General features: G+C 34.1%; 2 protein-coding genes across 2 annotated transcripts; one reads left to right on the top strand and one right to left on the bottom strand.

Moving 5' to 3' along the window:
* Positions 1–19: 19 nt before the first annotated feature.
* Positions 20–6,477, bottom strand: rps27.2 (ribosomal protein S27, isoform 2). The gene is made up of 4 exons (XM_051131725.1): positions 6,364–6,477; positions 5,643–5,751; positions 2,572–2,682; positions 20–299 (listed from the first exon to the last, which is right to left on the bottom strand). The coding sequence occupies exons 1-4, from the start codon at positions 6,367–6,369 to the stop codon at positions 271–273; spliced, it is 255 nt and encodes an 84-aa protein (XP_050987682.1). The 5' UTR covers positions 6,370–6,477; the 3' UTR covers positions 20–270.
* A 2,491-nt stretch (positions 6,478–8,968) lies between these two features.
* Positions 8,969–17,607, top strand: rab13 (RAB13, member RAS oncogene family). The gene is made up of 8 exons (XM_051131537.1): positions 8,969–9,538; positions 10,127–10,187; positions 12,611–12,671; positions 12,757–12,834; positions 13,324–13,413; positions 13,607–13,672; positions 16,007–16,057; positions 16,813–17,607. Exons 1-8 carry the CDS (start codon positions 9,415–9,417, stop codon positions 16,882–16,884), a joined length of 603 nt encoding a protein of 200 aa, XP_050987494.1. The 5' UTR covers positions 8,969–9,414; the 3' UTR covers positions 16,885–17,607.
* Positions 17,608–18,443: the final 836 nt, after the last annotated feature.

Raw genomic sequence — 18,443 nt, 5'->3', positions numbered from 1 at the left:
CAACCACAACACACGCAAATGAAAAATGAGCCTTTATTTAAAGTAAGAGAGGGAGAGAGAGACAGGTTTGGTGAAGATACACCTCACACGCTCTTTGTTCAGACAGCACTTCAACATTTCAAGTTTTCTAGCACTCTTCTCGGTTTAGCTTTGATTTCCATCGCCCCGTTACAGATCAGAAACTCAGAGTTACTGAAATCCCTGTGGAGTGGCCAATCCTGTCTCTCCTCCCGTCGTCTCCCTCGTCCTTGCATAATGGTTAATGAGAGACTAGTGCTGCTTTCTCCTGAACGAGCATCCTGTTAATAGAAAGAAAGAACAAGGCCTTTAGAATTCATTTTCGTCACACAGTAGTGGAAAATGTTATTCCACGAAAAAAACAACAGGAGATTAAAGAAAGAAAAAAAAAAGCAATGAAAAGTCTAAAAAGTTTTAAAGAATGTCATAAGCGTATCGCTTCACGTAGGTTGCCCTGCCAGGTGCTTGATTAATGTGTATGAGGTGTTTTCACCAGAGCATTACTGTACTATTTTACGGTTACTTCCTTATTTATAAATGTAAGAAAGTCATGATTAGTTTTTCTTTGAGAATTGGCTTGTCCTGACAGGGTTCTTAAAGGTGAACTCCACTTCCAGAACAACTATTTTCAGGTTCTGTACTCACCCCGTTGTCATCCACGATGTTCATGTCTTTCTTTCTACAGTCGTAAACAAATTATGTTTGAGGAAAACATTTCAGGATTTTTCTCCATATAATGGACTGATATGGTGCCCCGAGTTTGAACCTCCAAAATGCGGCTTCAAACGATCCCAAATGCGGTTGTAAATGATCCTAGATGAGGAAGAAGGGTCTTATCTAGCAAAACAATCATGTATTTTCATAAAAATAATACAATTTATATACTTTTTAATGTCAAACGCTCATCTTGTCTTCATCTTCCCAACCTTTCTTTTTTTTCCGGCTCATGACAGTTAGGGTATGTCGAAAAACTCCCATCTCATGTTCTCCCTCAACTTCAAAATCGTCCTACACTGCCCTCCAAAAGTTTGGAAACACCCCTGGCAAAGTGTGGTTTTGGATGATATCAGCATAAATCCTTATCATTTTTGGTGCAAATACAATCGATTACATAATAATGGCAATATATACACATGTCAAAGTCAGACATGCCCCTTTGCCAGCTGTAATGTCTGGTTACTGGTTTAAACTTGGCCCAGTTTTTTAAAAGATTTTTGGGTCAGCACACCTTAATAGCTTCAACAATTGATTGCCAATAAAGTTTACAATACAATGAATTTAGGCCCAGATTATGCAGAGCTGTAATAGCTGCTAATGGTGGATATTTTGATGAACTGAAAATTAAATTTTTTTCTCTGTTTAAACTCTTTATCTAATAAAATATGTTTTCATATTTTGTGTTGTCCCTTATCAGTGCAGAATGATCACAAATTAAAAAGGATTCATGCCAATATTGTCCAAAACCCCACTTTTCTAGGGCATTTCCAAACTTTTGGAGGGCAGTGTATATCACTTTTTTTCCTTTTTTGTTAAGGGCGTTTAATCTTCTTTGCATGTTCACTTTGCAAAGACTGGGTTGGTACTTCTGCATCAATGTAGGATGATTTTGAAATAATTTTTGAAGTTGAGGGAGAAAATACGATTGGAGTTTTTCTTGAGGCAGAACACAGAGTTCAGGCAGAGCAAAACAAGACGAGCATTTTGAGATTAAAAAGTATTTAAACTATTTTTTTAATGGAAAAAAAACGATCGTTTCGCTAGATAAGACCCTTCTTCCTCGGCTGGGATCGTTTACAAACACATCTGGGATTGTTTGAAGCCGCATTTAAATGCATTTTGGAAATTCAAACTTGGGGCACCATATCAGTCCATTATATTTTTTCTCAAACTATTTCTTTACGACTGAAGGAGGAAAGACATGAACATCTTGGATGACAAGGGGGTGAGTACATTATCTGTAAACTTCCTTTAAACATCAAAGACGTCACTGAGCAACAAACAGAGAGAGCACAACTGAAAAATGCATTCTTATAATTAATTCTAATATTATTTAAAAAAAACACATATATATGGGTGAGGAACTAAATAATTAGAAGGTGTTGATTGGTACAAAAGCAATCTGCTACCACCTCTCCTGCTTTCTGCTGAACTTTCTGCCAGCAGGGCAGTGAGTATCAGAGCTTCACCAATCATCAGCCTTCAGCTTAAGAAGAGAACAATGATCAAGTGGGAAACACTAGGGTGGTCTGTGTGGGCGTGTTGCCATGGTGGCGGTACATTTACAAGCGCATGTATGTGTATCTTTGATCTGTGAGTGCACTTCCAGCCATATTTCTCCCACACGAAAACATGAATTCATTAGTCATCTTCTGAAGGCTGTATTTTAATGTGTTAGTGTGACATGTTCTGAGTGCTGCTGGAAAGAAGAACATCCCACTGTGGGATTCTGCTTATGGGATCAGATTTATCAGGAAACTTAAGAAACTAGGTTCTTTCATGCTTTGGGCAATCTCTAAAGTCATGTGCACTGGTGTCCGTGTAAATAAGCGATACCTTCTGTGAGGCGTGCCTTTCCTCCGGTGGGCTGGCACAGCACTGTAGAGCATCCTACACATAAGACCACCGTCTGTGCGTGACTGAACACCGTAGTGATCTTATAACAGCCTGTAGGGAGAGAATAAGAAGTTTCAAATACTCAAACACACTCTAATGCAGGGGTGTCCAATCCTGCTCCTGGAGGGCCACTGTCCTGTAGAGTTTAAACACACCTGAACCAGCTAATCAAGGTCTTACTAGGCATACTAGAAACTTCCAGGCAGGTGTGTTGAGACAACTTCAAACTAAGCTCTACAGGACACCAGCCCTCCAGGACCGAGATTGGACACCCTTGCTATAACGCATTATGAACTTATGATCACATATGCAGTCAATTTTCCATTTTATGTGGACACAAAGCATAGGCACCAGAGTGCAACAATGCCTGTCCATTTTTTCAGCAGATTTGGTTCTACAAATATTTTTCAGTGCTTCATGGGAAGGAAGGAGTAGGTGTTAAAGGGATAATTCACTCATTTACTCACCCTCCAGGCATCCTAGGGGTATGAGACTTACAATCAGAGTTATATTAAAAATTATCCAGGCATTTCTAAGCTTTATCACGGCAATAGGCAGGTGTTTCTCTTCAACAGGTTAAAACAAGTCCAATAAAAAGCATCCATTCATAGTAAAAAGTGATCACATGGCTCCAGGGGCTGAATAAAGACCTCCTGTAGTGAATCAATGCATTTTTGTAAGAAAAATATCCGTAGTTAAAACGTAATAATCACTTTTCTCTAGCTTCCGCTAACTGTTGTACACGGAAGCTATTCCGGGCGGATGATGTAGGACGTCAGCGTTGCGCATGTGCCGGTAAGTCTCGCAGAAACCAACATTTGTTTCCAGGAGCAAAGGAAGCAAAAAAAAGTTTCTTTACTTTAGCAAAGGAAAACCAGTCTCCTTTTGGCTTATATCAAAATCCTCCGACATATTTCTTTACAAATCCTTGTTTTGTATTTCTAATTCAAGACCGGTGTTTTACCTTTCTTCACTTGTTCTTCACTGTTTACCGTTCGTCACTTCTGAACGCCAAAGTCCTATGTCATCTGCATGGGAGATTCCATGTATGACCAGCTGCCACAAACTAGATTAAAGTGATTCTTATGTTTTAAAGATGGACCTTTATTCACCTCCCAGAGCCGTGTGAGGCACTTTTTATTATTTTGCTTTTATTCCTTTGCTAAAATAAGGAAACTTTGCTTCTGTAAACAAATGTTAGTTTTTGCGAGATTCACAGGCGCATGCGCAACGCCGACGTCCTACGTCATCCACCCGGAACGGCTTGGAATTTGTTTTAACCTATTGAAGAGAAACACCCACCTATAGCGATGATAAGGCTTGAAAGAGTCAGGACAATTTTTAATATAACTCCAATCACATTCGTCTGAAAGAAGGAAGTCATATACACATAGGATGCCTGGAGGGTGAGCAAATCATGGGTTAGTTTTCATTTTTGGATGAACTAACCCTTTAAATAGTTCTTTTGGTGCAATTTGTCCGTTTTGATTCTCTGATTGGTGGAGATTTCTTTGCAGAATCATAGGTAATGTGGTTTTTCATGATAAATTCTTTTTGCCTTTATTTTGATAGGATAGTAGAGTAATAACAGGAAGTGAAGTGGGAGAGAGAGGTAGACAGGATTGGGAAAGGTACTGGAGTCAGGACTCAAACTCAGGACGCTCGGGGTGCAACGGTGCTGTATGTCAGAGTGCTAACAAGGTTAATGGTGCAGACTTAACTAGAAAGTCTGTCTGTAAATACAATTTTTCATAAAACAAGTTGGTGCAGGTTAATGGCTCACTAAGTATATGCCATCTATTAACAACCCCAAAGTAGGTTTTTCTCTAAATAATAAGTTATTGTTCAAAATCCATTTCCCTATGGAAAACATTAATACTATTTATACTTTTTAAACTTGACTGTTTATTATTCATACATATGTCGTTCCAAACCTGTAAGACCTTTGTTTATTTTCAGAACACAAATTAAGATATTTTTGACGAAAGGTTTTAATGGCCCAGAAAGGTTATAAGGACATTTATGAAACAGTCCATGTGACATCAGTGATTCAGCCTTAATTTTATGAAGCTACAAGAATACTTTTTGTGTGCAAAGACATCAAAAATAATGATTTATTCAAACATTTCTGTTTCAGTCGTCAATGTGTGTTCACCTTTCTAAGCCTTGAATGTGTCAACTGAATGTGTCAATGTGTCTACGCAGAGTCAGAAAGCTCTTGGATTTCATCAAAAATATCTTAATTTGTGTTCTGAAGATGAACGAAGGTCTTACAGACTTGGAACGATATGAGGGTGAGTAATTAATGACAGAATTTTCATTTTTGGGTGAACTAACCTATCAAAGTTACATCACAGTAATCATAATTACATAACCCAGAGGTCTTTTTGGTGGATACTGAAAAGGAGCAGATACAAAAACTGATTTTTAGCCAGGACTATAAAATTTGTAAGAGCACCATCATAATGCATTTACGCTACATTGCAAAATCCATTAGAAGCCTCACTGATAACGTACAGAGTGCAACAGTAGGGCTCTCTGTTCTCTTTAGGGAAACTGTGAGCTCTGAGGTTGTTAACTTATGGTTTATGCTTTGTTAAAGCCGTCAACCCACATTACTTCAACTTATCTTACAAATAATCACGCTTAATAGTGGAAACTTAAGTGAAGTGTGGTTTACGTATACGTTTTATTTGAATTATGCCGTTCACAAGGTTTAACAGGATTGTAGTTCAATCCCTTGTTAAAGCCATTACACAAACTTGTATCTGTTTTCTGATTTTTAAATACGTTTTTCCTTCACAGTTTGAATTGCTGTGATTCACCTCATAGCTGGTTGGTTCGCTTTACGGCCTACAAAGCTTAAACTAAGACATTTTTAAAAAATTCTTGTGGGAAAAGAAATACTTTCAGATCAAAGAGTGCTGAAAATGTAAATATTTAAGTGACAGCTATGGAGAGAACCAATGTCTCTTAGTGGCTCTGCTTGTTTACTAGTCTGCAGATGTTACCTGGGCATTTGACATCCATAAAATATGAGTTGGGACTCTGTACGAGACGCTTCTTCTTGTGTCTCCTCTTCTCCTCCTCTGGCGTTGGGTGCAACAAGTCCTTCGCGAGCTGAAAGGGATGAGAGATGTGTCAGTCTCAGCTATGGTTCATCTAAGACGCAGCCATGTTATGGCATTTCAACACGATAACAATACGTCACGTGCACCCGTATAAACGCTGTAACAACTCAACAACCGAAAATGTCACATAAATGACATCTGCATAATGCAGAGGCTTGATGATGTAGCGAATCAGCTGATTGTCAAAGGATGCACAACACTGCGACTACAAAGGGTTACTAGATTCTTGGCGTACTTTCCGTGTAACCAATTATAACGACAAATACTCCACTTTCAAACGTAACTATGCTCTTTAAGCTGCTATTTAATTACTAAATCACAATGACACAGCATCACGTTTGTGTTTTATTTGTATGGGAAACGCGATGCTCTCTATGCGTTTCTAGCGCATATGCACGCGGCCATCTTGTCGTTCCTATACACACACCACGCGCTTCGCTCTTTTCTACTAAGTTTAAACCTCAAAATATCTGAAATTAATATGTAATGGCCGGCATGTTCATAACGACAAAATCCTCCCCTCGTCAATCGATGCGGTTGAATCCACACACAAGGCGTGATTACGTATTAAACGGACTTGGTTGTAATAGCACGCACTTACAGGCATGTTGGCGACAGTGGAGCAGCAGCCGAAAAGGGGGGGTCAGCGGAAATACATGGCGCATATGAACGGGGCTCAAGAGCAGGGGCAGGAAATACTTCACTCACGTTTAATAAAAGCTTTTCGTCTTAATTCATTAACAAGTATTGAGTTTAGACAGGCTGTGAGTTGTGTAGGAAAGTTATTATGGAAAGGTGGTTTATAAAAAGATGTTTTATAAACTCTCAGACTTGATACTTAATGATACGTAATAACAGAAAACCTAACAGGCAGCATACATGCATAAAGACAGCATTCAGAAGTCATAGTTTGGTGTATTATGATGTATAATATATTGTTAAATAATGAAATAACCATTTTAATATATTATAATATTTTTCAAATGTATTTGAGAGCAATTTCCCTTTCATAGTCATAATAATGTTTAGTGTTTATTAGTGTAACTATTAAAAGTCTTTAACTTAAAGTCTTTAACTTTAACTATTTAAAGTCTGTAATATTATAGAAAGGTGCCCCTTTTTTTCTCTCTCTTCTGCTTACCAAACCTGCATTTATTTGATTCAAAGTGCAGCAAAAGCAGTAATATTGTGAAATATTTTATTTTTTTAAAATAACTGGTTTCTATTTGAATATATTTTTAACATGTAATTTATTCCTGTGATTAAAGCAAATTTTTCAGCATCATTACTCCAGTCTTCCATGTCACATGATCCTTCATTTATTATTATTATTATTATTATTAATATTTAAAACAGTTTAGTCCATTTTTTCAGGATTCTTTGATGAATAGAAATATCCAAAGATCAGCAGTTATCTGAAATAAAAAGCTTTTGCAATATCATACTCTATACCATCCAAAAGCTTGAAGTCAGTTTTTTTTTTTTTTTGAGAAAGAAATTACAGAAATTAATATTTTTATTTTGCAAGGATGCTTTAAACTGATCAAAAGTGATGATAAAGTAATCTAACAAAAGATGTAACAAAAGATTTCTATGTCAGATAAATGCTGTTCTTCTGAATTTTATATTTGTCAGAGAAACCTGAAAAAATATACTTAGCTGTTTTCAACATAATAATAATAATAATAATAATAATAATAAATGTTTTTAGAGCAGCAAATCAAAATATTAGATTTTTTTCTGAAGGATCATGTGACTGGAGTAATGATGTTAAAAATTCAGCTTTGAAATCGTAGGAATAAATTACATTTTAAAATATATTCAGATAGAAAACAGTTATTTAAAAAAAAAAATATTTGTAACAAATTTTTGCTGTGATCAAATAAATGCAGGCTTGGTGAGCAGAAGAGACTTCAAAATCTTGTTCAAAAACTTTTGACTGGTAGCGCATTTACAAAATCAAATAAATATAATTGTAAAGTTCACTTTATAATAGAACTTTAAAAGTTCTTACAGTTTTTTTTTTATTCAAAGAGTCTGATACTGTTTATATATTTATATATATATATATATATATATATATATATATATATATATGTACACTACCGTTCAAAAGTTTGGGGTCAGTACATTTTTATTGTTTCTTTTTTTTTTTTTTTTTTTTTAAGAAATTAATACTTTTATTCACCAAGGATGTATTAAGTTAATAATTAAAAGTTTATTAAAAGTTAATAATAAATAATTTACATTGTTATAAAATATTTATATTTTGAATAAACACTGTACTTTTTAAACTTGTTATTCATGAAAGAATCCTGAAAAAAAAAAAAAAAAAAAAAAAATCACAGGTTCTAAAAAATATTTGGCAGCACAACTGTTGATATTATCCGACATTGATCATTCTAATAATAAATCCGCATATTAGAATGATTTCTGAAGGATCATGTGACACTTAAGACTGGAGTAACAGCTGATAAAAATTCAGCTTTTCATCACAGGAATAAATTCTATTTTAAAGTATGTTAAAAAACATTATTTTATATTGTAAAAACATTTTGCAATATTACTGTTTTTTTTTGTATATTTTAATCAAATAAATGCAGCCTTGATGAGCATAAGAGACTTCTTTAAAGACTATTACAAGTCTTACTGACCCCAAACTTTTGAACAGTAGTGTATATATATATATTTCAGTCAACAAAACCATAAAATTGTTTTTTTATTGATAAATTTACAATCCAAAGCTCTTACAGTATCTACTTTCTCAAATGGCCACATTTTGGCAATAAACACATAATACCCAACACTATTTATGTCTATTTCGTATATAGTGTTTTCTTTAAATATTTTTGTATATTGTTATTTCCTGTTGTTATTTTATTTGTATTATTTTTTATTATCAGTGTCTTTTGTCATTCTGTGGAAGCTTCTGTCACCAAAACAAATTCATTGTATGGGTAAATAAACATACCTGCCAAATAAAGCTCTTTCTGATTCTAAAACGGATTAGTTATTTTTTAAAAGCCACTTTTTTCTTTTTTTAAAAGCGTTATAAAACAGACGAAAAAGTGTCCCCCAAAACTATATGGGTTCAACGAGGTCTTCATTTCACTATCTTGTGTGTCATTGGCGCCCCCTGTTGACAGGCGGTAATATCGGTTCCACTTTTTTTTTTTTTTTTTTTTTTTTTTTTTTTTAATTAAACCTCTCCCTCCCTCGACGTCAGCTTTTGGGAACTTGGGCAAGGGAAAGTTTAGGGAGAAAAAAAAAAGTCTGCCGTTGTCTATGTATGGATGAATGCTGAAAGCCTGTCGTACAGGAGAGAAAACTAGCGCAGTGTTGTCCGAAATGGCGAATGCGTGGCATCCGCGCTGAAAAACTTACCGCTAACGCGTCTAAAGGGCTGTGAGCAAACTTTTCCACTTTTGTTTTCATGGAATTTTTTTAACCTCTTATCTGGACGGGAAGAGGCAACAAAGCGAAACTTGACTTTACCGGTGACAGTTTTCCAAGGAAAGAAAACCCATGAAGATTCAAACGAGGATATGAATCAGACGGAAGGATTGTAAAAGGCTGTGCGTGACTGTGTGTTAAGAGCAAATCGGGGGGAAAATCTTTTAAAACTTGCTGGAAGATCTAGGTGAAACGAACAATGGCAAAGAAGTACGACTTTCTCTTTAAATTATTGCTTATTGGCGATAGTGGTGTTGGCAAGACCTGCTTGATCATCCGTTTTGCAGAGGACAATTTTAATTCAACGTACATATCAACCATCGGTAAGTGAACAAAATGAACCTGTTTCAAAAAGTGTTTGATATGGTGAGACGTTTCGCACTGCTGCCAAGTTTCTACCTTGTAAAACAAGTGCTACCCAAGTGTTTGTTCATGTCAGTACTAGTCCAAACGTCATCTCATTCCAGCAGCTGCCCCAGTAGAACTCAATCAGTCCTGCGGATCATCCCGTGCTCTGTGTGTATCCTCCTCCCTGATTGCATTTCCGGCCCTCTCGCGCTACTTTACTTCTGCCTGCCCCCTCTCTCTATCTCATTTTTCAATCTCTCCCCCCCTTAATTTCTGCATCAGATGGAGGCCATCCTCCATGGCATTTAGTGCATTCACCCAGATCTTCAAAAGACCCCTTCCCTCCCTCTCTCCCTTTTCCTATCTAGTTGACTGGAAAACAAACCAGGGTGTTTATTAAACCATTAGAGCAGTGATTGTATCTCATTATGTCTGCTCTTGTATTTCTGAATGTAGCAGATGTTCATTAGTCCACTTTTATTATGCCTCTTGGGGTTAAAACATGCTCACCCTTCCTTCCTGCCCCTCCTGGTTTATCTGTTTCCCTTTTTTCTTTTTCCTAGGTATTGACTTCAAAGTCAAGACCATTGAGGTTGAGGGAAAGAAAGTCAAACTGCAAGTCTGGTAAATATATATGTATAAATATAAATATAATTTTCTGTTTTCGTTTTAATTTTGTAATTTTGTTTTGTGTGTGTGTGTGTGTGTGTTTTTTTTTTTTTTTTCTGTAATTAATTTATTATTATTATTATTATTATTATTATTTAAGTACTTCAAGATAAACTAAATTAAAATGAGAAATGTTGTAGAAATGTTCTGGCAACTAGTTGCAATAAATATATATATTTTATATATATATTTAAAATATTTTTATATTTTATTTCAGTTCAGATTTATTGTAAAATGTATTAAGTAACTGCTTTTTAAAATAATTAATTAGAGTATTAGTTGATTGTCAGTTAACCTTGAAATATATTTATAGTTTTTTTTATTATTTATTTTGTTAGACTTTTCAGCTATTGGTCCTCTTTGATAAATCAGAGAAGTTTAAAGTTATGCTTTATCAAACTATGTACACTGCTGTTCAAAAGATTGGGATCAGTAAGATTTTTACTGTTTTTTTTTTTTTTTTTCATCAAGGCTGTATTTACTTGATCAAAAATACTGTAAAAAAAACAGTAATATTGTGAAATATTATTACAAATTAAAATGATGGTTTTCTATTTGAATATATTTTTAAATATAATTTATTCCTGATGAAAAGCTGAATTTTCATCAGCCATTTTTCCAGTTTTCAGTGTCACGTGATCCTTCAGAATTCTAATATGCTGATTATTTGATTTATTTTATTATCAATGTTGGAAACAGTTGTGCTGCTTAATATTTTTTGGAACCTGTGATTCTTTTTTTCAGGATTTTTTGATGAATAAAAAGTTCAAAAGAACAGCATTTGTTCAAAATATAAATCTTTTCTAACAATATAAATCTTTGCTATCGCTTATATCATTTAGCAATTTAACACATCCTTGGTGAATAAAAATCTTAACTTCTTTCAAAAAAAAAGAAAGAATAAAAATATTAATTACCACAAACTTTTAAATGGTAGTTTATATTGTTACAAAAGATTTCTATTTTAAATAAATGCTGTTCTATTATAACTTCTTATTTATTTACAATCCTGAAAAAAGTATCAGAGGTTCCAACAAAATATTAAGCAGCACAACTGTTTTTAACATAGAAAATAAATCAGCATATTAGAATGATTTCTGAAAGATCATGTGACACTGAAGACTGGAGTAATGATGCTGAAAATTCAGCTTAGCATCACAGGAAAAAAATACATTTTAAAATATATTCACATAGAAAAAGGTTATTTTACATTGAAATAATATTTCACAATATGGCTGTTTTTTCAGGATTTTTGATCAAATAAATGCAGCCTTTAATGAGCATAAGAAACTTCCTTAAAAAACAAACAAACAAACAGAAAAACGTTAAAAATCATACTGATTTCAAATTTTTGAATGGCAGTCTACATGTATTTCATTTTTACATTTTTTTTAAATGTATGTTTGTACGTAGATATATACTGTGTGTATATACACTGCCGTTCAAAAGTTTGGGGTCGGTAAGACTTGTAATAGTCTTTAAAGAAGTCTCTTATGCTCATCAAGGCTGCATTTATTTGATTAAAAATATAGAAAAAAAACAGTAATATTGCAAAATGTTTTTACAATATAAAATAATGTTTTTTATTTTAACATACTTTAAAATAGAATTTATTCCTGTGATGAAAAGCTGAATTTTTATCAGCTGTTACTCCAGTCTTAAGTGTCACATGATCCTTCAGAAATCATTCTAATATGCGGATTTATTATTAGAATGATCAATGTTGGATAATATCAACAGTTGTGCTGCCAAATATTTTTTGGAACCTGTGATTTTTTTTTTTTTTTTTTTCAGGATTCATTCATGAATAACAAGTTTAAAAAGTACAGCGTTTATTCAAAATCTAAATATTTTATAACAATGTAAATTATTTATTATTAACTTTTAATAAACGTTTAATTATTAACTTAATACATTCTTGGTGAAAAAATAAAATAAAAAAAGAAACAATAAAAATGTACTGACCCCAAACTTTTGAACGGTAGTGTATACGTTCATGTAAACATATTTTTGTGTATAGATATGTTTCAAAAACAAATCAAAAACGTTAAAAGTTATGCTTTATTAAAGTCTGTTGAGTTCAAATTCTAAATTTCTGTATAAAAAGTTTGCCAGGGTCTCCTTCTGTCTGACAGCTGACTGTTAAAACATTACGCTCAGTGTAAATGTGCCAAGGGTGGAGTCCGGTTGACTTTAGGTCAGGTTTCCCAGATCTTTTGACAATTCAATAAAGTAATTTATGTACAGCAATATTGATAGCCTGAAGTGCAAAGTCCAGCTGCTTTAAAAGAACTATATTAAACATGCCATTTTTTTTTTACTAACAAGCTTTCCCAGCGCTAAAATGTCTTATGTGTGCAACCTGTTTTATTTGCTAGGGACACAGCAGGACAGGAGAGGTTTAAAACCATCACTACTGCATACTACAGAGGAGCCATGGTGAGACGAGAAACTTAGATTATTTCAAATATGGCAAATCATACACATGATGTTAACGGTCTATTATTTTGATCATATCTTTCAGGGCATCATCCTTGTGTATGACATCACTGATGAAAAATCCTTTGAGAATATTCAGAACTGGATGAAGAGCATCAAAGAAGTAAGAGAGAACATGTAAAATAGTCATTATAGGAGAAAATTTTGAATTAGTGCCTTCTTCCCTGTAAGTAAAGGTGGACATATTAGCATATTTCTATGTCCCATTCCTGCTTCGTTTGGAAAGCTTGACCCATTTTGTTAGGAAAACCATCCTAATACAGTCGAACGTGTAGGAATTGTGTCTTAGTTGTTGACTTAAAAGGTTTGGTATTCGTCTTTTGTTATTATTATATGTATTTTTAATCTTAAGATTGCATAAAGAATCCTGATAAAATCTCATATTTTCTTGCAACCTCCAGAAAAGCATTAAAATGAAACGAGCTTTATTAAATGTGAGTTTCAGTTCTTGATCAGATGCCATAGGAAGTAGGTCCTGCTCAGGTTACCAGAAAAGAGATGCAGTGTCAATACAAATGGGGCCTTTTGTTATCAGTCTCGGTTTTGAAGAAAATGAGGAAGTGAGTGCATTCTTATGTTCAATGTTTCCCAGAATGCATCAGCAGGTGTAAGTCGGATGTTACTGGGTAACAAGTGTGATATCGAGGCCAAAAGAAAAGTGTCAAAGGAGATAGGTGAGAAGGTAAGTGCTGTCATACGTGCATCCAAGTGCATACAAAGTGTTTTATTGGTGTTATAAATAACTTTTCAGTCAGCATGTAAACATATCACTACATTCCACATGTGAAATGTTCATTTTGGTACTGCATAGATGTTTTTTTTTAGCTGAAAACAAACTTTTATTTAAAAAAGTGATTCTTTTTTGTTTATTATAGCTCGCAAAGGAACATGGTATTCGATTCTTCGAGACTAGTGCAAAGTCAAGCATCAACGTTGAGGAGGTAAGGACTGATAGATTCAAGATATGTTCACCCAGCAAAGAAATTACGAACAAAGAAATGCCTTTCTCTAGCTTAAGTTTTCTAGTTTATAGGGATAGTTCATCCAAATATGGAAAATTCTGTCATTAGTTGCTCACCCTCATGTCATTCCAAACTTGTAAGACTTTCGTTAATCTTTAAACAAAAAAAGTTTGGATGAAATCCAAGAGCTTTCTGACCCTGCTTAGACAGCAATGCAGCTGACACGTTCAAGGCCCAGATAGGCTGAAAGGACTAGGGCTGCCCCCTAATAGTCGACTAACTGTTAGTCGACGAGAAGAGGCTTGGTCGACCAAAATTTTATTAGTCGCTTAGTCGCAGAAAAAACAGGAAGTGGACAGATCGTTAATGGCTGGACTATGTAGTAATATAGGACATCAAATGCTCACCTATCATTCATCAACCTCAAATATGGCTTTTCATTTGAAAGATGTATGTAGTAGCAACTGTACATGGCCACTCAATCTAATGTTAACCTAGTAAAATGTGCGCAATTGAAGTGTCTGTGTGCTGGTGCGGTCACTTGCACTTAAAATACTCCGTCATTTTTGGTCATACTGATAAGAGTAATACATTTTTTGCATCTGTAAAGGCTGTTTATTTGTGTGCATTCAAAACAACAGCGAAACGTTGTGCTTTTGTAAAATAATTAAAGGAGAAGTCCACTTCCAGAACAACAATTTACAAATAATTTACTCACCCCCTTGTCATCCACGATGTTCATGTCTTTCTTTCTTCAGTTGTAAAGAAATAGTTTTTTTGAGGAAAACATTTCAGCATTTTTCCTCATATAATGGACTGATATGGTGCCCTAATTTTGAACTTCCAAAATGCAGTTTAAATGCAGCTTCAAACGATCCCAAATGTGGTTGTAAACGTAACGTAACGTCTAGCGTAACGATCAGTTATTTTAATAAAAATAATACAATTTATATACATTTTATTGCCAAACGCTCATCTTGTCTTACTCTGCCTGGACTGTTTTTGTTCCTGTTCATGACAGTTAGTGTATGTTGAAAAACTCCCATCTCATGTTCTCCCTCAACTTCGAAATCGTCCTGTATCGCTGTTTTACCTTTTTTGTTAAGGGTGTTTGATCTTCTTTGCACGTTCACGTTGCAAAGACTGGGTCTGTACTTCTGCAATGACGTAGGATGATTTTGAAATGATTTTTGAAGTTGAGGGAGAAAATACGGAGTTTTTCGACATATCCTAACTGTGTTGAGCCAGAGTACACAGAGTTCAAGGACTGCACGGCAAGACGAGCATTTGAGAATTAAAAATTTTTAAATTGTATTTTTTTATGTAAATACCAGTTGTTTTGCTGGGAACGGTTACAGCCGCATTTAGGATCATTTGCAGCCGCATTTAAACTTTAAGTTCAAAATCGGGGCACCATAGCAGTCCATTATATGGAGAAAAATGCTGAAATGTTTTCCTCAAAAAAACATAATTTCTTTACGACTGAAGAAAGAAAGACATGAACATTGTGGATGACAAGGGCATGAATAAATTGTTTGTAAATTTTTGTTCAGGACTTCTCCTTTAAAGCAAACAGGATGCGCCCTCTGCCGTCTCGGACTCTGTGAACTTGAGTGCGCAGCTTTGAAACTCTGTATATGCTTGCCTTACTTATATGAAAAACATGCCATTATATGAAAAATATATCTATAGAGAGTTAATATATCTTAAGCTGAAAACATAGAAAAGTGCTAGTTTATCAATAAATTATTAAAACATTAATGCAGTCTTCTTGCTGTTTTTCCCTGACACTTTCATAACCATTACTTCTGCTGGTGCACTGTGGCAAGGTTTTTTTGTGTGTGCTTGAGCACTTATTAGGCTATGTAGACAATTAAAGGCTCATTATTATGATTTATATGATTTATTAATAAACATGCAAAATAGTCACACTAATGCTTAAATACTAATGCCTAATAGCGACTAATGCTTAAAATAAATGTCTACTAGTCTGAGGGCAGCCCTAGAAAGGACAAAGATTTCTCGTAGCTTCATAAAATTCCAGTTTAATGTCACATGGACTACTTCATTGATGTCCTTACTACCTTTCTGGGCCTTGAATGTGTCAGTTGTGTTGCTGTCCTTACAGGGTCAGAAATTGTCATTTTGGGTGAACTATTTCTTTAAGTCTAGTTCAGTATTATAGTCATAGTTGCTTTTCATCTGTTATTCAGATAACTGTTTTACCCTTATATTCTCAATAATGATTGTTTTGATGTTGAGATGTTATGTAGTTGGTTTATAAATTGACAGGATTTAACTTTCTTTCCATAGTCTTTTGGAGCTCTTGCACGAGACATTTTGCTGAAGTCAAACAAGAAGCCGGTGAGTTTCCAATGTGTGACACATAAAATGAATATTGATGCTTATTGTCTGCACCTTTATGCCAACTACAAACACACCATCACTCTTGAGTTTTTAAAGGCGTAGTTCACCTAAAAATGAAAGTTCTGTCATTAATTACTCACCCTCATGTCATTCCAAACCTGTAAGACCTTCATTCATCTTCAGAACACAGATTAAGATATTTTTGATGAAATCCGAGAGCTTTCTGACCCTGCACAGACAGCAACGCAGCTGACACACATATGTGTGTGTGGCAGAGACTGACACAAAAGAGAAGAAATTACAAAACAAAGTCGTTATTTTTGTTTTCGTTGCACACAAAGTATTCTCGTTGCTTCTTAACATTACGGTTGAACCACTGATGTCACATGGACTATTTTAACAATGTCCTTAATATCTTTCTGGGCCTTTAACGTGGTAGTTGTGTTGCTGTCTATGCAGGGTCTGAAAGCTCTTGGATTTCATCAGTAATATCTTAATTTGTGTTCTGAAGATGAATGAAGGTCTTACGGGTTTGGAACGACGGGGTGATTAATTAATGCGTGAATTTTCATTTTTGGGTGAACTGTCTCTTTACATGCTAAAGTGGTTCATCATCATCTTATTTGTAGTTTTGATCTTGACTGGTATGACATTGTGTTTTTTTTTTTTTCGGACAGATCTAACGATTAGGTTAACAAGCCTATCGGGCTGCAGGCATCATATTACATTTCTCATATTTACTGTTTTTACAGGCTCCATCTGGTCGTGAAGTTAAACTTACCAGCCCAGAGAAAAAGTCATCCTCCAAATGTCTTCTTGTTTAGATTATCCAGAGGATGGTCTCACTACACACACATTCACAAACATACAAACACTTTTGCAGTGTTAATGTCAGAGAGTCATTTGCAGAGTGAACATGGAATGCTAATAGGAAGTGGTTTCAAAGAATGATGGCACTAGTAAGATATGAAATACGTGATGTGAGATATGAAACAGGGTACAGCTTTCATATAGTTATAGGAAAATCACTTTTTTTACTTCATGTTTATATATTCGCACTACACAAAAAGAGTGACTAGGTTACAATGGAAACAGTGTTGGTTTTACTTGCACAAGTTTTGCTCAGAAATGGAGAACAAGTACCTGTTGAATCTATCTTTTGGCAAGTTTAAGTGAAATATGTAGTTCAGTTTGCTGGCTAATCAGCACTTTTTGACAAACGGCTTGAATGTTTGTTGCTACGAAAAGTGAATAACTTCAATTTTAAAGACTTTGAGCTATAATGGATGGATGAGAGATTTTAGGACGTTAAATGAAAAAAGAATTGATGGATTATGGTTGGAATTATAATAATGTTCTACTAAAAATTCACAGTGTGTTTCTCCAAAAGGGATTATGGTCAGATATAATACACGTATTTAGTTTTGCATCATTTTTGGATTCTTCCTGCCTTATTCCACTTTTCTATACTCTATTCCACAGCATATTTCTCAGAATTTGTACAATGATCTGCTTTTAATAAAGTAAATAATGTTCAACACCGCATACATTTTTAGTGTTTTTGTTTTCATTTGTGATAACAGTATACACTACCAGTCAAAAGTTTTTGAACAGTAAGATTTTTAATATTTTTTAAAAGATCTTCTTCTCATAAAGTCTGCATTTATTTAATCCAAAGCACAGCAAAGACAGTAACATTTTGAAATATTTGTACTATTTAAAATAACAGTTTTCTATTTAAATATATTTTAAAATGTAATTAATTTCCGTAAATTTTCAGCGATACTCCAGTGTCACGCGATCCTTCAGAGGTCATTCTAATATGCTGATTTTCTCTTCAAGAAACATTATTATCAATATTTAACAGTTGAGTATTTAAATACCATTCAAAAGCTTGGAGTTTTGGAAAAATAAATGATAGAAATTAATACTTTTATTTAGCAAGGATGCTATAATTTGATCAAAAGTGATAATAAATAAATTTATAATGTTATGAACGATTTCTGTTTTAGATAGTTCTTCTGAACTCTATTTGATTTGTTTTCAACATATAATTATAAATGTTTTTCGAATTAGAATATTAGAATAATTTCCGAAGGATCATGTGACTGGATTAATGATGCTAAAAATTAAGTTTTAAAATCACAGGAATAAATAACATTTTAAAATATATTCAAATAAAAATGTAAAGTATAGTTAATATTTTTAGAGTTATTTTTTTTAATAGTAAAAATATTTCAAAATGTTACTGTTTTGCCGTACTTCGGATCAAATAAATGCAGGCTTGGTGAGCAGAAGAGACATTTTAAAAAACATTAAAAATCGCACTGTTCAAAAACGTTTGACTGGTAGTGTATAAATGTATTTCTCAACTCAAAATCTA

Source organism: Labeo rohita, chromosome 16 (assembly GCF_022985175.1).
Source record: "Labeo rohita strain BAU-BD-2019 chromosome 16, IGBB_LRoh.1.0, whole genome shotgun sequence".
Classification (NCBI taxonomy): Eukaryota; Metazoa; Chordata; class Actinopteri; order Cypriniformes; family Cyprinidae; genus Labeo; species Labeo rohita.
The sequence above is the reverse complement of the archived record's forward strand: the minus strand, read 5'-3'. Positions and strand labels throughout refer to the sequence as shown.